Genomic DNA, 22,949 nt, shown 5'->3' with positions numbered 1-22,949 from the left:
TTTATTTTTTGTTTTACTCTCCTTCCAGCATCACTGCCGAAGGTGTGGAAAATGCTTTTGTGATAAATGCTGCAGTAAGAAAGTGCCTCTACCACGTATGTGTTTTGTAGACCCTGTGCGACAATGTGGAGAATGTTCTGTCATTTCACAGAAAGAGATGGAATTCTATGATCGACAGCTCAAAGTGCTGATGAATGGTAAGTAGTGGAAGGATTGTGTGCAGGTCTGCAGCACTCCCCTATGAAGAAAACACCTGCAGCATTCACATGCTGTAAAGAAGCTATTGTGATAGTGAAATGATCCCTGCATATCCTGCCTTGTGTTTTAATATAGAAAAATAACTTCTGATGGTGAGTTCTGCACACCTGCTTTCATACATGGACTGTGACAATTAGTTTTTATTTAATTTTTTTGTCCTGATTTCTTTCCTCCTCTGTTGTTAGGGGCTACATTCTATATTACCCAGGGATCCTCAGAGAAGTCTGAAACTGTTGTGTGTCGCCTCTCCAATAACCACAGGTAAGGCTAAACAACACGGCCGTTTGCATCCGACCTGTTAAGGGTCAGACTGGCTCTATTTTAGTGGAGGATAAAAATAGTGCTTGCACCTTTTTTTTTACCCCCCCCCCCCCCCCCCGCTAAACTTGATAGAACTGCTGACGGAGCTCCAACTAACGGAGCATGACAGCAGTGTGAACAAGGCCTAATTCTAGGTTTCCCAGACATACAGTGCATAGCGAAAGTATTCGACCCCCTTGAACTTTTCGACCTTTTGCCACATTTCAGGCTTCAATCATAAAGATATAAAACTGTATTTTTTTTTTTGTGAAGAATCAACAAGTGGGACACAATCATGAAATGGAACAAAATGTATTGGATATTTCAAACTTTGTTAACAAATAAAAATCTGAAAAATTGGGCGTGCAAAATTATTCAGCCCCTTTTACTTTCAGTGCAGCAAACTCTCTCCAGAAGTTCAGTGAGAATCTCTGATTGATCCAATGTTGACCTAAATGACTAATGATGATAAATAGAATCCATCTGTGTGTAATCAAGTCTCCTTTATAAATGCACCTGCACTGTGATAGTCTCAGAGGTCCATTTAAAGCGCAGAGAGCATCATGAAGAACAAGGAACACACCAGGCAGGTCCGAGATACTGTTGTGAAGAAGTTTAAAGCCTGATTTGGATACAAAAAGATTTCCCAAGCTTTAACTCCTTAAGGACTTAGGACGTATGAGTACGTCTTAAGTCCGGTCCCTGTCTATAACGCAGGGTCCCGGCGGGACCCCGCGTCATAGCGGGATGGTCCCGGCGCCTATTCACAGCTGGGACCCGCGGCTAATAGCGCGCGGCCGCGATCGTTCGGCCACGCGCTATTAACCCTTCCGATGTGGCGCTCAAAGCTGAGCTCCGCATTGAAAGTGAAAGTAAATGCTTCCTGGCTGCTCAGTCGGGCTGATCGGGGTCATCGCGATAAAATCGCGATGCCCTGATCAGCTACCCAGAGAGAAGGTCCCTACCTTCTTCCGTCGGTGTCCCGGCTCTGATTGATTGCTCCATGCCTGAGTTACAGGCTGGAGCAATCAACCGCCGATTACACAGCATGCAACGGCAAAGCAACAATCTGTGTATGAAATCAGCCATTGCAAGCTCATAGGTCCCTATAGGAGCTATGAGCTCACAAAAAAAAGTGTAAAAATAAAACAGTGTAAATAAACATATGTGGTATCGCCGCGTGCGCAAATTTCCGAATTATAAAAATATACCGCTTTGAAAACCGCATGTTCAATGGCATACGCGCAAAAACATTCCAAAGTCCAAAATAGCGCATTTTTGATCACTTTTTATACCACAAAAAAGTGAATAAAAAGTGATCAAAAAGTCTGATCGGAACAAAAATGCCCTGAACACAGAAAAATAAAGTTGTAGGGCTCAGAAAATGACAATTTTAAACATATACATTTTCCTGCATGTATTTATGATTTTTTTTTTTCTGAAGTAATACAAAATCAAACCTATATAAGTAGGGTATCATTTTAACCGTATGGACCTACAGAATAAAGATAAGGTGTGATTTTTACCGAAAAATGTACTGCGTAGAAACGAAGGCCTACAAAATGGCATTTTTTTTCTTTAAGTTTGTAGCACAATTAATTTTTTTTCCGTTTCGCCGTGGATTTTTTGGTAAAATGACTGTCACTGTAAAGTAGAATTGGTGGCGCAAAAAAAAGAAGAAAGCCATTTCTTAAAGATATCCATAAAAAGTGTTGTTTAAAGTTTGCCACAAACCACCTGGGAGACACCAAACATGTGGAAGAAGATGCTCTGGTCAGATGAAACCAAAATCAAACTTTTTGGCAACAATGCAAAACGTTATGTTTGGCGTAAAAGCAACGCAGCTCATCAACCTGAACACACCATCCCCACTGTCACACATGGTGGTGGCAGCATCATGGTTTGGGCTTTTCTTCAGCAGGGACAGGGAAGATGGTTAAAATTGATGGGAAGATGGATGGAGCCAAATACAGGACCATTCTGGAAGAAAACCTGATGGAGTCTGCAAAAGACCTGAGACTGGGATGGAGATTTGTCTTCCAACAAGACAATGATCCAAAACATGAAGCAAAATCTACAATGGAATTGTTCACAAATAAACATATCCAGGTGTTAGAATGGCCAAGTCCAGACCTGAATCCAATCAAGAATCTGTGGGAAGAACTGAAAACTGCTGTTCACAAACGCTCTCCATCCAACCTCACTGAGCTCGAGCTGTTTTGCAAGGAGGAATGGGCAAAAATCTCAGTCTCTCGATGTGCAAAACTGATAGAGACATACCCCAAGCGACTTACAGCTGTAATGGCAGCAAAAGATGGCGCTACAAAGTATTAACTTAAGGGGGCTGAATAATTTTGCACGCCCAATTTTTCAGTTTATTTGTTAAAGTTTGAAATATCCAATAAATTTCGTTCCACTTCATGATTGTGTCCCACTTGTTGTTGATTCTTCATAAAAAAATTACAATTTTATATCTTTGTTTTGAAGCCTGAAATGTGGCAAAAGGTCAAAAAGTTCAAGGGGGCCGAATATTTTCACTATGCACTGTATAAGAAGCTTAAAGTTGACAGTGTTAATGTACTGCCTGTGGTAGGTCAAATACAACAGGAAGGGACCGGTATTTGTCAGTCCACAAGCCAGTGGAAAACAGGAGAGGATAGGACTGGTTTTGCTTGGTTTTTATTGCACACAAATATAGTGTAATCCAAAAGCTATATTTAAAGGGCTAGGTCAGTTTTTAGTAAATAAGTTTTAAACTGTCCTACATATGTAAGCCTTGCTACGGCCAGATATAAGTAAATGCTCACCTTAAATCTTAAGCTTGCTAAGTGTTCGGGTGTGTGTGTGTGTGTGTGTGTGTGTGTGTGTGTGTGTGTGTGTGTGTGTCTGTCTGTTTGTTCTGTACGTTGATCCCTTTCCCTTATCCCCTTACACCCTTCACTTCAATTCCCTGGTTGGACTTGATGGACGTATGTCTTTTTTCAACCATACTAACTATGTAACTATGATGTTGGGGTTCTCTCTGGGGATGTATCATGCCTACTACATAGACTGGCTTATAGTAGTTATAGCTGGTTCCAGTTATGCAACATTCATACATTATATTCTGTGGCTTATTGTACTCTCTTGTCGTTTACGGGATGGTGTGATCTCCTGGATGATTGTTTGAATTTGTTTTTCAAGTTTGTGAAATATAATATAAATGTTTTTAAAAAGAAAACATTTAAACTTGCTATCTGAAACATGTTATTGGGTAGAGTAATAAAGGGCATTATTAGATTATATACCTTGTGACCGACATGTGTATGCACTTACTTACGGAAGCTGTTACTTTGAAGGAAAACGGTCATCCTGATCACCCACACTAAACCCAATACACAGGGTTATAGTGTGGGTGACCAGGAGTGCATAGAGGTGCCACTTAAGAAGTACCATTCGGTGGCTCCTGCGATATTGCCTGAAGAAATTCCCAGGCTCAATTCGGTTAAAGGGGTTCTCCGGTGCTTACACCTCTTATCCCCTATCCAAAGGATAGGGGATAAGATGCCTGATCGCGGGAGTCCTGATTGTGGGAGTCGCTGGGGACGCCCGTGATCTTGCACGCGGCACCCCGTTTGTAATCAGTCCCTGGAGCGTGTTCGCTCCAGGTTTGATTACGGGCGACCACCAGGCCGGGCGGCGTGTGGCATCACGCCTCTGCCCCTCAATTTAAGCCTACGGGAGGGGGCTTGCATTGAGGGGAGGAGCGTGATGTCACACAGGGGCGGAGGCGTGACGTCACACGCCACCGGCCCGGTGATCACCCGTAATCAGACCCGGAGCGAACACGCTCCGGGGATTGATTACAAACGGGGTGCCGCGTGCAAGATCACGGGCGTCCCCAGCGGCGGGACTCCTGCGATCAGGCATCTTATCCCCTATTCTTTGGATAGGGGATAAGATGTGTAAGCACCGGAGAACCCCTTTAACTGCGCGCAGGAGGCGGGGCCCCGCTGGCTGCCCAAGTCCTGCTTTTTTTGGCCTCCTGAAACAATCTGCCTCTATTAGTATATTCAAATTCTGTGCTGCCCTCTAAAGCAGGAGCGCAAGTTCAGTTAGTCTACAGACTGCTCTCACATCCTATTGACGTGAGTCGCATGTCATGTGAGCGCTGCACTCCGAGGCCAGAGCGCATTCGCTCTGGCAAAAAGAGCTCTTGTCACTAGGACGTGAGAGCTGTCTGTAAACTAACTGCGCTTGCGCTCTTGCTTTAGAGCGCAGGGCCCCCTTCAGGTAGAAGGGGGCAGGGAGCCGGCGGGGCCCCGCCTGCTGCGTGCAATTAACTGAACGGAGCACTGGACTTTCTTCGGGCAATATCCCAGGAGCCACTGGATGGAATTTGGTAAGTGGCACCTCTTTGCACTCTTGGTCACCCACTCTATAACCCTGTTATTGAGTTTAGTGTGGGTGATCAGGGTGACAGTTTTCCTTTTAAGGATTAGTGTGGTTTAAAAAAAACTAAAATAAAAATGCATCTTGTATTCCCTATTAGGGTACTTTCACAGTAAATATCCACTGCAGATTTGATCCTGCAGTTTTCATGCTGTTAAATCGATACTAATAGTTGAACACTGCATGAAATCTTTAGAGGACAGGGCACATGCAAATCTACCCTTAGAGCAGTGTTTCCCAACCAGGGTGCCTCCAGCTGTTCCAAAACTACAGGGTGGGCCATTTATATGGATACACCTTAATAAAATGGGAATGGTTGGTGATATTAACTTCCTGTTTGTGGCACATTAGTATATGTGTGGGGGGAAACTTTTCAAGATGGGTGGTGACCATGGCGGACATTTTGAATCCAGCTTTAGTTATTTCAATAGGAAGAGGGTCATGTGACACATTAAACTTATTGGGAATTTCACAAGAAAAACAATGATGTGCTTGGGTTTTAACGTAACTTTCTTCTTTCATGAGTTATTTACAAGTTTCTGACCACTGATTTTGTTCATTGTTGAGGCAAACTTTTATGTGAATGGTGAAGTTAAAGGGGTAGTCCAGTGGTGAAAAACTTATCCCCTATCCTAAGGATAGGGGATAAGTTTGAGATCGCGGGGGGTCCGACCGCTGGGGCCCCCTGCGATCTCTCTGTACGGGGCCCCGGCTCTCCGCCGAGATAGCGGGTGTCGACCCCCGCACGAGGCGGCGGCCGACACGCCCCCTCAATACATCTCTATGGCAGAGCCGGAGATTGCCGAAGGCAGCGCTTCGGCTCTGCCATAGAGTTGTATTGAGGGGGCGTGTCGGCTGCCGCCTCGTGCGGAGGTCGACACGCCCCCTTCCAGTGGGCTGTCGGGGCTCCGTACAGGAGATCGCGGGGGGCCCCAGGGGTCGGACCCCCCGCGATCTGCAACTTATCCCCAATCCTTAGGATAGGGGATAAGTTGCTCACCACTGAATCACCACTGGACTACTCCTTTAACAAACAAAACCACCGCTATTGGTCTGACACTAACCCACATTGGATAAATCCCTCCAAGACTGTTGGAACACAAAAATTGATGGTTTGGTGTGGTATATGATGGTGTGGTGTGGTATATGGGGTACAAAGATAGTGGGGCCATTATTCATCAATGGAAACCTCAAGGCCACTGGAAATGCGAAATTGCTACATGATGATGTGTTTCCCTCTTTATGCACTGAAGCTGATATGTTCCCTGAGTTTTTCCAGCAAGATGGTGCACCACCACATTATGGGTGTCAGGTCCGAGCATTCCTAGATGAACAGTTTCCTGGAAAGTGGATTGGTCGTCGTGGGCTGGTTGAATGGCCCCCAAGGTCTCCTGATCTGACCCTCTTAGACTTTTATCTTTGGGGTCATCTGAAGACAATTGTCTATGCTGTGAAGATACGAGATGTGCAGCACCTGAAACTACGGACACTGGAAGCCTGTGCTAGCATTTCTCCTGCGGTGTATATAGTAGTATATAGCAGTGTATACGGATACTGGAAGCCTGTGCTAGCATTTCTCCTGCGGTGTTGCTATCAGTGTGTGAAGAGTGGGAGAAGAGGGTTGCATTGACAATCCAACACAATGGGCAGCACATTGAACACATTTTATAAGTGGTCAGAAACTTGTAAATAGCTCATGAAAGAATTAAAGTTACGTTAAAACCAAGCACATCATTGTTTTTTTTTTTTTAAATTCGTTTTATTGAAAAGTAAATAACTGTAGACCACAGGCCCATTAAAGTGAACATAAAGCATATCCACAGTACATAGAAAAGGGTCATGAGACCATACATCAATTTACAGAATGTAAGCGACAGGATACTCCAGGTTACATCACATGGTAAACATCGAAGTCATAAAAACACTACCCAACTGAGGTAGGGAAACTGAAAACAAAGTAGAACAAGAAGGCGAACATTCGCCAAAATTAGCAATCGTATACCATCCCGCGAGGAGCACCAATACTATCACTAGTTAGTGGTACCATCAAATAACCCATGATAAATAATCCCGAAAGGCACCCACGCATCAAAAGAGGTAGAAAAAGAATCGACAAACGTACACAGAAAGAGAAACGAAGGTTAGTAGAGACCACAGATAGCAAGCATAGCATCAATGTATCTTACACTGTCCCAGAGGGGGTCACAGAATACGAGCATTGAGTCAAGGGAGAGGAACACCAACCACCCCACACAGAATAAAATTTACCCGGGCACTTCCTATTTTTGTACACTATGTGTGAGAAAGGCAGTGTAGCATTTACCATAGCCTTCCATTGAGTCAGGGTAGGAGAGCCGGGGTCCATCCATTTAAGAGCAATAGCCTTCCTGGCCAAGAACAGAGTTTCCCGCAAAAACGTACGTACGTGATGTGTCCATATCTCTTCATCTAAGATACCAAAAAGGCAGATCAAAGGATCAAGAGATAGGGAAGGTTGAGCCAGAGTAGCTAAAAAAGTGAGCACTGCATGCCAGAAAGCTGCGATATATGGGCAAGCCCAAATCAAGTGCCAAAAGTCTGCCCTGGCAGCGCTACAACGATGACAAGTATCGGAGTCTGAACGACCCATTCTATTGAGCCTTAAAGGAGTGATATAACTATAGTGTATAATGTTCAATTGGATCAATTTATTATTCGCCGCCGGGGACACTAACATGTGGGAGGAAAAAATGTCCTCCCATACGTCCTTAGTCAAATTAGGGATATGGGATTCCCAATGCCGGACCGCCGGTACTGGATTGCGGGAGTTCTTGGCCTGAATAAGGTGCGTGTACAGGATGGACACCAGCCCCCTGGGACCCTGTGACTTCAGAACCCCGATGAGGGGAAACGCTGATATTAATGGGCTCCCAATGGGGAACTGGGCATTCAGGGCGTGTCGGAGCTGGAGGTATTTAAAAAAACTGTTTCTGGGAAGAGCATGACTGGATTGCAACTGATCAAATGAACAGAGCACATTGTCACGATAAACATGCCCCAAGGTGAGCACCCCCGCGTTTTGCCAGAAGACTGGGTCCAGAGCATCGCTCACTTGAGGAAGTTGAGGATTATGCCATAGAGGGGTATCCTCAGCGATGTCAGTATATCCATATATCCCCTTAACAGCCCGCCATACCTTTATAGCCAGCTTATGAAGTTGGAGATAAGCTCTACCACCCAGGACAGGACTATCTAGCAGCATCCTAAGGGACATTATCGGGACAGACCTAGCTAGGGACTGTTCGGAGTCCGGCATCACATCCCCAGAGATCCAGTGCCTGATATACCGAAGTTGACCGGCCAAATAATATAAATAAAAATCAGGGAGTGACATTCCCGCTGCCAACTTGGGGCGTTGTAACGTGGTTAGCCGAATTTTAGGTCTATTGGGGCCCCAGATAAATGGTGAAAGAAGGGAGTGAAGAGAATCAAAGAAGTGTCTAGGTACAGGCACTGAGGCATGCTCCAGCGCATAAAGGCACTTAGGTAAGACAATGAGTTTAACAAGATTGATACGGCCAGCGACCGACAATGGGAGCGTGGCCCACACCCGGAACTTCGCTTTAACATAAGGAAGTAGAGTGAGTATGTTGGCGGACAGGTCAAGCAAAGGATCTCTGTGAATGTGCACCCCCAAATACTTAAATGAGGAAACCACCGGGAGGCCATTCATTACCGGGGGCCAATCCCTAGACAGAAGCGGCATCACTGCAGACTTAGTCCAGTTGATGAGTAGACCAGAGAAATACCCAAATCGGTCCATGAGTGTCATGACATAAGGTAGCATCAATGTAGGGTCAGAGAGGAATAACACCATATCATCGGCATAGAGGCCTATGCGCTCCTCCCGGCCCCCCGTAGACACACCTCGGAAGCCAGGATCCTGCCGAATGCGGAGGGCGAGGGGCTCCACTGCCACCGCAAACAGAAGCGGGGACAAGGGACACCCCTGACGTGTGCCCCGGCCGAGAGCAAATGGGGAGGAACACACACCATTCACCAGGATCTGGGCCTGCGGGCATCTGTACAGGAGGGACACCCATTTTCTAAAATTAGGACCAAAACCAAATTTAACAAGGGTAGCCTGCAAATAACCCCATTCCACGGAATCAAAGGCCTTGGCGGCGTCCAGCGACGCCAAAGCCCAATCTCCCCCCAGAGCGTTCCCCACCTGGACAGCCGCCTGTACCCTACGGATGTTATCGGATGTGGATTTGCCAGGCATAAAGCCGGATTGATCTGGGTGAATTATGGATAGGATTACCTTGTTCAATCGGTTAGCTAAAACTTTCATAAGCACCTTATAATCCAGATTCAGCAGCGAAATGGGTCTGTAAGAACCGCACTCCACAGGATTTTTATCAGGTTTTAGGAGGACAACTATGGTTGCCTCATACATAGAGGCAGGTAGAATACCATCCTCAAATGCCCGTTCAAACATTGCAAGCAGGGAAGGAAGGAGCATGTCGGAATACCGCAAGTAAATCTCCAGTGGAAGGCCATCAGGGCCCGGAGATTTACCCTTAGTCATGTCCCCCATGGCATCCTGAATCTCCAGTAAGGAGAGGGGGGCCTCCAACATCATCCGATCACTATCCGATAGTACCGGAAAGTCAATACCGTCCAGGTAGGTGTCCAACTCCTCAGCACCATATTGCACCTGTGAAGAATAAAGATTAGAGTAGTATGTGGCAAAGCAACGCGCAATGTCCGCAACCCACAACAGCTCGGACCCATCCGAGGCCACTATCTTAAGAATCGCAGGGGCAGAAGAGTTCTGCCTGACTATATGTGCTAACAGCTTACTAGATTGATTGCCATGTTCAAAGTAGAATTGTTTTGTGAAAAACAGCTTTCTATTGGCCTTCTCTGAGAGGTGCAGCATATATTGCCGCCCCGCACACAGCCATTCAACCTTATTAGCCTCGGATGAGTCCGCAACGTATCGGGCCTCCAACTCCGCACATCGTCCAGCCAGCTCCTCCTCCCGCCTAGACGTTGACTTTTTGAGAAAGGAGATAGTGGAGCGCAAACACCCCCTCAAATACGCTTTCAGTGTCTCCCATACCAGGGTGGGGGAACTCCCAGGGGAATTAGCCTCAAGAAAGACTCGAAGCTGGTCCGGAATACGGTCGCAAGGGCCTATCTGTTCCAGCCAGAAAGGGTGGATTTTCCACCTCCGCGGTGAACCAGGATCTACCATGGAGACATCAAGCATTAGGGGGGAATGGTCTGATATAGCCCGCGGTTCATAAGAAACCGCTGAAACTTGGGGAAGAAGGAGCGAGTTGCCACATGCAAGGTCAATCCTGGACAGCGCATTTCTGCCCAGAGTGTGACAAGAGTATTGTCTAGCCTGAGGGTACCTGGCTCTAAAAATGTCCACCCATCCAACCTCCTCCAAAAACAGCGATAAAGGGCCACCCCCAACTCCCGCCGGGATCCCCCTGGGGCTATGACGATCTAGGGACGGATTCGGTACCATGTTGAAGTCCCCCATACAGAGGACACGGGCAGAGGGATAACTAGCTGCGAATGTAACCGCCTTATGGAGTATATCCATAGAGGCGGGGGGAGGGTTGTATATGAATAAGAAGACAAAAGGCACATTATTTAAAAATGCGTATACAAAGATAAAACGACCCTGTGAATCCTTACGTACTGTAACCGGGTCCCACCTCACTCTCCGACTAACCAGTAGGGAAACCCCCCTTGAGAAGGACGTGTGATAGGAGTGCAAGGACCATTGGACCCAGGGTTTGGATAACTGACCAGCTTTATCTGGAGTAAGATGTGTCTCCTGCAGTGCCACAATATGAGGCTGATACTTTCTAATATAGGAGAATATCATAGTGCGCTTGCGCGGGGTGCGTGCTCCTCTAACATTCCATGACATTATCTTAATATCAGCCATAAGAAGAGACAACACGTAAAACAGCAGGGGGAGAGGTAAAGACAGAGAAGACATACATGCCCCAGCCGGGGTGAGAAACACTGACAGGGATGCGCGGGACCATATATAGGCCATAGTACTGAAGTGGTAAGACAAAAAACCCTACTAATAGGCGACCTCGCGGGTAGGTATCTTGGAGGCAAAATGAAACCCCAAACTAAGAAGGGGAACAGTAAATGAATCAAACAGTAAACATATGTATACCAGTGTTGCATAAGCATCAGTGGAGCAACAGCTCCATCTAGTGGGGAGAACCTGCTCATACATGCTAACAGTGGAGAACCCTGAGTATGTACATCAATCAGTAGGAGAATATTAGTCCAACTGGGACCCGAGAGAAGAAGTGGAGGAGAATACAGGAAGAAAGAAAAAAAAATAATAAAAAAAAAACGAGGGGGGGGGGAAGGGGAAAAGGAGGAAGAGAAAAGGAAGGAGAGAGGAAGGAGAGAGGAAGGAGAGAGAGGGGGGACGGGAGGGGGAAGAACAGGGGGTGGAGGGAGGGTCCTACGAAGGAGAGAAGGCTAGGGGAAGCAGGAGAGAGAGAGAGGAAATAGAACATGAGAAACTCATATGATCAACAGTAAATCCCATCCCCTCCTCAAGAGAATGTCCACCCGCCACCCCGACCCCCCCACAAATGGAAAAAATAAAAAAAGGGAAGAAAAAAGGAAAAAACAAAAAAAAATTTATAATAACCCCAGCAAACAAGAGTCACTCAGCAAGGGACAGTCCAGGTAGTCGAGGAACAAAAGGCCTAAGGCACTAAAATGGGGTGGGGGGGGGGGGGTTTAATGGTTAGGAAGGGAGAATGGGAAGGGGGGGGGGGGGAAACTAGATAAAGGTCGCGTACTAGTAGTCCAGCGGCCGACGTCCTCCAAGTCCGTGACTCAACAAAATAAAATAAAAAAAAGGGGAAAAAAATGAGAAAAAAAAAAATGGACCGACCCAGGAAAAAGGGACAGGGTGACGTGGAAGGGAGACTGGAGAGGGGCAGAGTAAATCCCTTCAGAGGGTCAGGGTAGGGCCCTCATGCAGTCCCGGAGGAACAGTCCTGAATCAGGGCACACAGCAGTCCAAAGTAAGCAACAGGATGGGGGCGAGGGAAGGGAGAGGTAAGGCCTGGGATCATCATGGAGGCATTAGATGCATGGGGAGAGTGGAGGGTCTGGGGAGACTAGGCTCCCGGGGAGGGGGGAGGAGGAAGCACAGTACCTTGAGCTCCGCAGAGGGGTCCAGGAGACCGGGGCCATACAGGGGGGTAGAGGTAAGGAGAGGGAGGGTAAAGGTCATGGCAGGAGGTCCTGTACCAGCATCTCCATCTCCCCACGTAATCCGGGGTCACCTACAGGATCCGGATCAACGTTGGCGCCGTAGCCAGTCATCCGCGTCCTGCGGGGAAGTAAAGAAAATCGCCCGGTCACCATCCACGATTCTCAACCGGGCAGGGTATGCCATGGAATATGGTACCCCTCTCTCTCTCAGCCGCGCCTTGATAGAAGTAAACGAGGCCCTCTTGCGTTGAAGATCAGAGGAGAAGTCCGGGAAAATGGACACCTTTGCGTTCTGCACTATGATCTCCGGCAGCCGCCGGGCAGAGCGGAGGATCAAGTCCCGATCATTGCAGTTGAGAAACCTCGCCAATAGAGGACGAGGAGGTGCACCAGGGATCGGAGGCTTAGATGGTACTCTGTGTGCTCTCTCCACGGCGTAAGCAGCTGAGAATGGGGCATCCGGAAAAAGCTCTTTGATCCAGGACTCCACATAGGCCCCCGGGTTCTGACCCTCCGCCCGCTCAGGAAGACCGATCACTCTAATGTTATTCCGGCGCAGCCGGTTCTCGAGGTCGTCATTCTTCTGACGGGCCAAATCCAGTTGCTCCCGGACCTCGCGGAGTGAAGAGGGTAGAGGCTGTACCGTGTCTTCCAGGGTGGAGATGCGTGTCTCAGTCTCCGTCACCCGCTCCCTCAGGGTCTGAAAGTCCTGCCGTAGGAGGCCCACGTCCACCCTGACCTCTTCAAGCTTTCCGGTGAGAGAAGTGCGGCATGTCTGGATCGCCATCAGGAGGGTATCGCTCACCTCTCGAAGGGTAAGGTCAGTAGAATCAGCTCCCTCTTCACGATGTGGAGCCTCTCCCTCCTCCTCAGCCGCTGGTGGAACACGCGCCCCGGCCTGAGCGGCGCCATCTTGCCTGACAGCGCGGGCATAGTCCCGGAGCTTTTCCACGGCCGGTCGATCCCTGTTTCTCGTCGGGTCTTGTTTAGAGGCCATAATGCGGGTCCTCAGCCGAGTCTGTGGGGTCAGGGACTCCAGGATTCACCTCAGGATAAGTTATATGCAGGTTCTAAGCGGGAGCACTCACAGCGTGCGACCGCTCATCTCAACCGCCAAGCCACGCCCCCACATCATTGTTTTTCTTGTGAAATTCCCAATAAGCTTGTGTCACATGACCCTCTTCCTATTGAAAAAACTAAAGTTGGATTCAAAATGGCAGACTTCAAAATGGACACCATGGTCACCACCCATCTTTAAAAGTTTCCCCCCTTACATATACTAATGTGCCAGCAACAAAGATGTATGAAACATTACAAAAGTTTATTTATTGAGAATAAAAAAATGCATCATAGCAATTAAAAAGCACAGTGTACACAGCTGGAAGAAAAGGCAGAAACATACAGGCTCAAGGTTAGGGGTATTTGAATGAAAAGAACACTGACAAACATTGCATAAACAAGGGACTCACATGAAAAGGTGCAGACCATGCAATAAAGTTCAATAATTGAGTACAAATGCAACAGCGGTCAGAAAGAATAACAGGTGTATATTACCACAACCGAGCCATGTAGTTACCTGCACCTACCCCAACGCACGTTTCACGCCAATGCGCTTCGTCAGCGGACGCCCCCTGACGAAGCGCATTGGCGTGAAATGTGCGTTGGGGTAGGTGCAGGTAACTACATGGCTCGGTTGTGGTAATATACACCTGTTATTCTTTCTGACCGCTGTTGCATTTGTACTCAATTATTGAACTTTATTGCATGGTCTGCACCTTTTCATGTGAGTCCCTTGTTTATGCAACGTTTGTCAGTGTTCTTTTCATTCAAATACCCCTTACCTTGAGCCTGTATGTTTCTGCCTTTTCTTCCAGCTGTGTACACTGTGCTTTTTAATTGCTATGATGCATTTTTTTTATTCTCAATAAATAAACTTTTGTAATGTTTCATACATCTTTGTTGGTGGTGTTGAATTTTCCCAGTGGGTGGCCTCGGCAACATATTCTTTGTTATATTGCCTTATAGGTGACATATACTAATGTGCCACAAACAGGAAGTTAATATCACCAACCATTCCCATTTTATTAAGGTGTATCCATATAAATGGCCCACCCTGTACAACTCCCAGCATGCCCAGACAGCCTTCGGCTGTCTGGGCATGCTGGGAGTTGTAGTTTTGCAACAGCTGGAGGCACCCTGGTTGGGAAACACTGCCTTAGAGAAATCCGAGTTAGTAGAGGGGATCCTCTGTTCAGGATCCATATCGGTTAGCCATAGCAGAGTGCGTCTACAAAGAACATCTCTCACTAGGGAGGGCCTGGCCTGCATTAATTAACTGATGTGAATAGACAATGAGATTTCTGATATTCCTCTGACACTGATCAGCTATTGGTTTAAAAGACAGTAAGTTTCTCTTCTCCTGTCTTCCTTTCCGATCACTGAAGTTAATGATCTTATTAAATTCTGTATCAAATTTACATCAAGTTGATGGAAAATGTATTATCTTTGTTTTTTCTTTTGTAGGTATCTGTTTCTAGATGGGGAGAACCATTATGAAATTGAAGTTGCTAGAGTTTCCACAGTTCAGATCCTGACTGAGGGGTTTACTCCTGGAGGTATCAACTTACTCTGAACTACGCCCATGTGTACACATTAGATTACATATGTAACCGAGGCCTAAATTATAATCAAATATATAATTAACAAAAACTGTTATGGACATGCCAAAAGTTTTTTATGACAGGGATGTACATACTGGTGTGCTGGTACTTAACGCACCATGATGTACATTTACATCTTGTACATAAAGTGAGCACACGGATGCTATTAGCCAGAGACCTGCCGATCGCGCTGATGTTTGCCATTAACCCCTTAGATGTAATGATCAATATTGATTACGGCATCTGTGGTAATTCAGATGCCTGATCTGGTCACCTGCAGCACGACCGGCCGTCCTCGCGAGGTCTTCTCTGGTTTGCCTTCTAGCAGACCAGAGAAGTAGATTGCTGATAATACTGATCAGTGCTATGCCTATGCATAGCGCTGAACTGTAAAAACAATCGAATGATTGCTATAAATAGGGCCTTATGGGGACATAAAAGATTAAAAAAAAAAAAAAAAAAAAAAAAAAAGTGAAAAAGCCCCTCCACCCCCCCCCCCCCCCCCCATAAAATTTGTTACATTTCCTCTCTTTCCTATTTTACCTCAGTGTAGTAAAAAATAATAAAAATTAACACCTTCGGTATTGCCACGTGTTTCACTTTACAAACTATCAAACCATGTAAAAAAAAAATTTGATTCTTTTTGTTCACATCACATTCCAAAAAAAAAATTATATAAAAAGTGAATAAAGTCACATATATGCAAAAAATGGTATAAAATAAACTGCAGATCTGGGCACAAAAAAAAATTAGCACATATATACGGAAAAATTTGAAAGTTAGAGTTAGAATAGGACAGTTTTAAACATACTTATTTTGTATAAAAAAATAATAATAATTTTAAGCAGAAAAATAAAACTATGTAAGCATGGGAATCATTTTAATCGTATTGACATACAGAATTAAAATAAGATGAGGATAAGATGTCTAGAGCCAGAGTACCCCTTTAAAGGGGTACTCCGCCCCTAGACATCTTATCCCCTATTCAAAGGATAGGGGATACTATGTCAGATCGCCGCGGTGCCGCTGCTGGGGAGCCCCGAGATCCCCGATGCGGCACCCCGCTATCATTACAGCACAGAGCGAGTTCACTCTGTGCGTAATGACGGCCGATACAGGAGACAGAGCCGCGTGACGTCATGGCTCCGCCCCGTCATGGCTCCGCATCACGGCCCGTCCCCTTAATGCAAGTCTACGGCAGGGGGCGTTTTTTTCTTTCTTGCAAATATAGTCTACGGCAGGGGGCGTGATGACCGCCGCGCACCCTCCCATAGACTTGTATTGAAAGGGGCGGCACCGCGGCGATCTGACATCTTATCCCCTATCCTTTGGATAGGGGATAAGATGTCTAGGGGCGGAATACCCCTTTAAGGCCAAAATGGTCTGTGTCCTTAATGAGTTAAAGCTACAGTAGGCCCTTTGGTATTGGTGCTTCAGTGCATCTTACATCTCAATGTACACACGTTTGGCATCGCCAAGAACCACCTTTTTAGATTGCATCATTCCAAAAGTTTAACTTTTGCTCTGGCCACAAAGCCCAAAACCCACTGGTCATGAAAATAGGCTCATTCACACATACTGTATCTGCTGCAGATTTGTATTTATTTGTATTGTATTAACAGCATTATACTCGCAGCAGATATGTTAACATGTGAAAGTAAAACATTTTAAGGATTCAAGTGTCTCGCTGACCATAACACATTAGATATGTATAGGAACCACCCAAGTGCCCCTTGACTTAATGTTGCACCTCCCCAAAGTGTGACTCCTAGTGCATCCTGTGACTCTATGTGTTGGTGACTCGCTGGCTTCCACTCTGTTTTATTAGCATAGTGACAGTCAGTGTTATGAATATTACTAGGCCTTCTTCTCCAGCCTCTGTCTTCATCCATCATAGATCACAGCATGCGTTCACACAACTTGTCATCTTGCTCAACGACTCACGACAATAATAACCTGCACTTTGATGTTTGATCACTTGCTGTATTCACTGATAATGTTCCACATGCTCAGCCTGTTAATACCTTTCTTTTTCACTGCTCACGCTGCTTTGATGTGAAAAGACATTCATACATACACCAGTCTGCTGGAGAGCCAGTGCGTGATTGAAGGTCAGCAGAGGTGACATGTAGCCTGCCATATCCGCATGTTATGTCAGGCTCAACTGGTTGTTTTCATCCCAAATCAAATGATGTCTAAACCCCCTCCTCCCCCCCGCCTCCTCCCTTGAAATTTTACTGTCTGCTGTTTGTACTTTAATCCAGGAATTTTCTATCAACCATCACTTCCATTATACCCTGAGAGATGCTGGATGCATACCTCGGCACTTATTAATGTGTATGCTTGGTGATGCCATGTTGCATGTGTCTGATTTCCATAGATATTGGTATACCAAATATGCTGATGCATGTATAGTGGGTGCTTAGCTACCCTTGCTAGATTTTAAATGGCTTTGATTCTAAACTTTAAAGCTAACCATTGACATAAACACTTGATGTTAAAGGGACATGCATGTGCAGAAGTGTATTCTGAGGAGCCCCACTGGTTAATATGATTCAGAGACCCTTACCTTCCATGTACCATTGTACCCATGGTGTCTTTTTATTAACCAAAGGGACCTTTGGGCACTAGGGCCTGGGTACAACTACTGCCTCTGCACCTGCTAAACCTATGACCCTCTGTGTGCAACAATTTGCAACAACAGGATTGATTTATTTTTTGGATGGAGCATATTTCCCAGTCTTGCTAATATATTAAAGGGGTACTCTGGGGAAAGGAACTTATCAGGCACTTTTCCCCTAACCCCAGAGGTCGGACACTTGCGATCTCCTGTACGGGGCCGTGCTACATACCTGTCCTCGTTATTCAGGCCCCTACATTCCTGGAGATGGGCAAGTGATCGGACCCCCCCCCCTCCCCCCCTTGATAAGACACTTCTCCCCATTGTGTAGATAGGTGTCAAAGTTCAGCTCCCCAAAGTACCCCATTAAACCAGACATGCATTATTTGCATATGATTCACAGTCAAATCTGAAAAATTTAGCAGTCTTCCACACCCAATGGAAAAAGATTTGCAGTCCTAAATAATTCTCATTATGTCTTTGGCTACCTTTATCTCTGTACTTGAGAAAAACTTTCTTTTTTATGAAGGTTATTGCTCATAAGATCATATACTCCCACTGTTAGAAGAAGAAAGTTTGTATGCAGCATTATCAAAGCCTGAGAGCGCAACACATGGAATCTACAGCATTTTTTATGTCTACAAGACAATATGTTGTGGATTTAACACAGCTGGAAATCTTCAGAATTTTTTTTATAGTAGAATCACACTATATTATGTAAATGATGGTTTTGTGTTAGTTGGGGAAGGGGTGGAGAAAAAAAAGCAAATGTGTTTAAAACTTGAAGTTGTGGATTTTGCAGATGATTGAAGATGTGGATCTGCAGAGACTGTGCACATAGTGCCATAGTGCTCGTACACTTTACTGTGAAAAATTCAGATAATCCACCCCATAAGGCTCCAGTAGCTTGTACCAAATGTCCAGATAACTTCTATAAATCGCTCCAGATATTATCAGTAGTCCCTTGCTCAGCTAACTGGGAACTATGGCACCAATGTGTACCTAGTATCATACCTTTATGAATGGGGCCATATGACTGGATTGGCCAACCATCTAATGTGTATGGAGGTGCCAGGGGAGAGAAGAATAGTACGATGGCCCCGACATACGATCATTTCAGCATACGGTGGCCTCTCAGAGGCCATCGCATGTTGAAGGCAGCATCAACATACAATGCTTTTGTATGTCGGGGCCATCGCATATCCGGCTATCCGGCAGCGCAGACTGTTTCAGCTGCCGCCGGATGGCTGTTTACGGTGCCCTGTGTGGTCCGCTGACGATCACTTACCTGTCCTCGGGGCTCCGGCGCGTCCTCTTCGGGATCCCCTGCATCGTCGGCGCTCTCCATCGTCATCATCACGTCGCTGCGCACGCCGGCCCATCATCCAATAGGAGCGACGTGCGTAGCGACGTGATGGCGACGACTGAGAGGGAAGATTCTGGGGAAGCAGAGGCCTTGCCGGAGCAGCGGTGACGGACCGGAGCGGCGGGGACACGTGAGTATAACCTCCAATACCAGTGGTCTACAACCTGCAGACCTCCAGATGTTGCAAAACTACAACTCCCAGCATGCCCGGACAGCCTTTGGCTGTCCGGGCATGCTGGGTGTTGTAGTTTTGCAACTTCTGGAGGTCCGCAGGTTGTAGACCACTATCCTATACTTTACATTGCATGGATCCCTCAACATACGATGGTTTCAACAAACGATGGTCCATTTGGAACGGATTACCATCGTATGTTGAGGGACCACTGTATCGATCTACAGAAAGCACAATCAGCAACTTTTCCTCTGGACAGGTTTTGATAAATCTCCCCCATTAAGTGGCATCTGAATAAGAAGCTAAACCTGTCTCAAGCAACTTATACAACTTAGTCCTTTACATGAATCTCAGCTAATATTACCAGTATCCCCCCCCCCCTTTCTGTTCATGTAACAATGCACAGGACTGAAGGGGTTGAGGGGTTGTATAAAATTGGATGAACACATCTGTCCTACCCCTCAGACAAAAGAAGGCAGCCATGTTTCTCATTATTATAATAGACAAAATGCTCCCTTGGGTTTAAGCTTCCATTTCAAAGAATTCCAGAAGATAAATGCATCTTCTCCAGCAGTGGGAGTATCTTCAATCTGATTTCTCTGTTTAATGCAATTGTTATATAAAATATGCATCTCTGATAAGACGATTGGATAAAGGACTATAATCTGTAAAATGTGTACTGCTGTTCCGTCTTCACAAATGAGAAATGATGTAAATTGTGTCTGAAGTGAAGGGGTTAAGTGAAGACACTGGACCAGTGATCCTCATCTCTCGGCTTTGCAATGTCCTTGTTATAGGACTCCTGTAGAAATGAATAGGAAAAGTCTTGTGACAACATTATTTGTAATGGACTAATCCTGCCGACTGTTAAGTTATGTTAAAGTAGTAGTGTCATAGTCGCACCAATTGTGCAAGTCAGTAGTCTTCTTGTGAATAAAGGATCACACTGTTCCAGAGTCGTCATGTATCCATGGCCTAAGGTCTCATTCACATACAACAATGGCATGGAAGTTCTAATATGAATGTATAAATCCTACAGTAGTGTTGATAAATATGTGCTATCCCGATCATGAGTGAAGAAAGGCTTGGCCTCCATATTAACTTCCACCTTGGGTGTAAGTCTATTATTATAATTTTTTTCCACTATTATATCTTTGCATATAACATACAGGAGGAAACAGTCGGGCAACAGGGATGCTCATTCAATATAAACCTCAAGGTTCTGAAGAACTATTACAGATGAAGTTTACAACAAGCGAAGACTTTAATAGCAACAAAAAGATGTCCGCATCTTGGCTGGCTGCAATGCACAAGGTACTGTAGCTAGGTGGTATTGTACTCGTGTGGAATATGCACAGTTGCTTCTAGCTTTTGTTGGAATAGATGGCATGACTGTACTGGCATTTGACAATTTGTCTTATAGAACTTTAGCACATGTGGCAGTGTACCCCAACCTTTGGCTCTATAGCTGTTGGAAAACCACAGATCCCAGCATGCAATGACAACCTCCTCATGGTGGGAGATCCACTGGTTAGTTAACATCGATAGTAAGTTTCTTGTGAGATAATGAATTCTCACTTTTTTGGGAAATTTCACAGAAACTTATGGCCATTCTTTGCAGTTCCCTAATTCTTACTATTACTATGTAGATGATGAATTGATGTGATTGATGTCTTTTACTCTGAGCCATAAAAAGGTCCCCATTTATTATAGACACTAATCGACCTAAATCGTGGATGAAACACACCATGTGTTGTGCCATCAACTTTCTCCCTATTGGTTGTATCTGGTATTGCAACAAATTGAAGTGAATACACATCAATACCACAATGCAACTTGAATACACATCAATACCACAATGCAACTTGAATACACATTAATACCACAATGCAACTTGTGGACAGCTGTAGTGCTGTTTTTGAAACAAAGCCATGTTTTTGTAATCTGGGCATTTTGTGAATTTTCAAAGAACTCCATAAATTTAGGGGCCCTGCTGTCACTGTAAGGGAAAGGTATTGTAGAACACTGGTCACCTCCATTAGGTATCTTATTGCATAGTACTGGATGCAGTCAACCTCATAGCTTGACTGAAGAGAACAATCTTCTTACCTACATATACATGGACCAAAGGCTATTTTATATCCCTATTCTAGCTTTTGGTGGAGATTTCTCAAAACCTGTCCAGAGGAAACGTTGCTGAGTTGCCCATAGCAACCAATCAGATCGCTTCTTTCATTTTTCCAGGGGATTTTTCAAAAATGGAAGAAGCGATCTGATTGGTTGCTATGAGCAACTTTTCCTCTACACAAGTTTTGATAAATCCCCCCCCCAATTGTTCCCTTTAAGGTAGAATCGCTCTGTACATGGGACAAGCTTATGTGGTCAGGTTTCCTCCATGTACTGCAGTACAGGCTTTATACATATGGGCCCAGATTTATCAAACTGTGAGAGATAAATTGGAGAGATTTTTCCACAGCAGCCAATCACAAGTCAGTTAACGAGCTCTGGTAAAGTGAAAGCTGAGCTGTGATTGGTTGCTGTGGGAAAATCACTTCACTTTTTCTCTAACAGTTTGATAAATCTAGGCCATGGTTTTCCAGTTTACAGTCCAAGCCGAAAGTTTTGAGACAGACATGAACTTTGGTTTTCACATAGTTTACTGCTTCATTTTTAGATCTTTTAGATGTGCGAGATGTGTCCTAGTATGCTGGATACCTCCTACTGGGCCAAATCCTGACTAGTGACAAACTCCAAGCACTTATTGAGTAGGCATAGTTGTTCACGATTTGTGTTTTTGTTTGTCCACACAATTTTGAGGACTGACCCCAGGTTCTAAATAGAATTCAGATCTAGAGAGTTTCATGGCCATGGACCCAAATTTTCAAAGTTTTGCTCAACGAGCCACTTAGTTATTACTTTTGCATTGTGTTGAACTATCATGCTGGAATAAGATCGTTGAGTGAAGTTACTCTTGTAGGATGTCTAGATATCCTTCTTTATTTATGACAGTGCTCTCAGTCATAATTGTGAGTTAGCCCACTATTGTGAATGAAAAGCAACTTCTCTAAAGGGATCCAGGGGCAATTTGGTGATTTTTTTTGGAGCACCATGTCACAAGGCAAGAGTGATAAGTGGTTTGGTGACAAAACATTACAATTTTGGGACCATGAACCTCTCCAGATCTCCATCCGATTGAGAACCTGTGGTCAATCCTCGATAAGCGGGTGGACATAGAAAAAAAAAAAAAAAACAGACATTGTGATAAACTCCAAGCTTACACAATAATGAGTTGTCACCTGTCAGGATTTGGCCCAGAAGCTGATGTCCATAATACCAGGGAGAAATGCAAAAGCCTTAGAAAAGAAGTGTCAGCTCTGGAAATTTCTCGAGCGCTTCATTAGGGGACACAGGAACATTGGTATATGCTGCTTGCCACTAGGAGGCTGACACTAGGCAAAAAACAAAAGGTCGGCCCCTCCCGGCATGATATACCCGCCTCCTGGCTCTGAGCAACTCAGTTTTAGCTTGGTGTCAGAGGAGGCAGACACAGGTCTGGAGCTCTCCAGACCTGGTCTTATTTCTTTTTGTTTTTTTCCTAGTTTCCGGTTCAAGTTAGATTTTCTCTCCCTTTTTTTGTTTTATCTAGCATGGGGCGACGGGAGCATGGCGCTGCCTGTTCCCCTACCTGCGAGCTAGGGGCACGGTGCATTGCTGAATGGGCTGTTAACCCCCTCCTCGCTATCAGCCAGCGCTTGGTGGTGTACCCTGGGCCCGGGTCCCCCTGTTTGCCAGCTGAGCCTGGCTTAAGGCAGGTGGCCCTAGCTGGCCGAAGAAATCATTGGTGAGTATGCTGGAGCTCTGTAGGTGAGTATTTCCCTC

General features: G+C 45.5%; 1 protein-coding gene across 2 annotated transcripts in view; it reads left to right on the top strand.

Moving 5' to 3' along the window:
• Positions 1-22,949, top strand: part of ZFYVE21 (zinc finger FYVE-type containing 21) — a 54,897-nt gene that overhangs the window by 23,959 nt on the left and 7,989 nt on the right. Inside the window, exons 3-7 of one of the 2 annotated variants that reach the window (XM_056546958.1) lie at positions 29-197; positions 444-519; positions 14,776-14,867; positions 16,976-17,023; positions 20,242-20,384. In XM_056546958.1, the coding sequence (XP_056402933.1) occupies positions 29-197; positions 444-519; positions 14,776-14,867; positions 16,976-17,023; positions 20,242-20,384 (528 nt within the window). The remainder of the gene's footprint in view (positions 1-28; positions 198-443; positions 520-14,775; positions 14,868-16,975; positions 17,024-20,241; positions 20,385-22,949) is intronic. The other variant, XM_056546959.1, reaches the window with a different exon arrangement.

This window comes from Hyla sarda, chromosome 11, assembly GCF_029499605.1.
Source record: "Hyla sarda isolate aHylSar1 chromosome 11, aHylSar1.hap1, whole genome shotgun sequence".
Taxonomy (NCBI): domain Eukaryota; kingdom Metazoa; phylum Chordata; class Amphibia; order Anura; family Hylidae; genus Hyla; species Hyla sarda.
The sequence above is the reverse complement of the archived record's forward strand: the minus strand, read 5'-3'. Positions and strand labels throughout refer to the sequence as shown.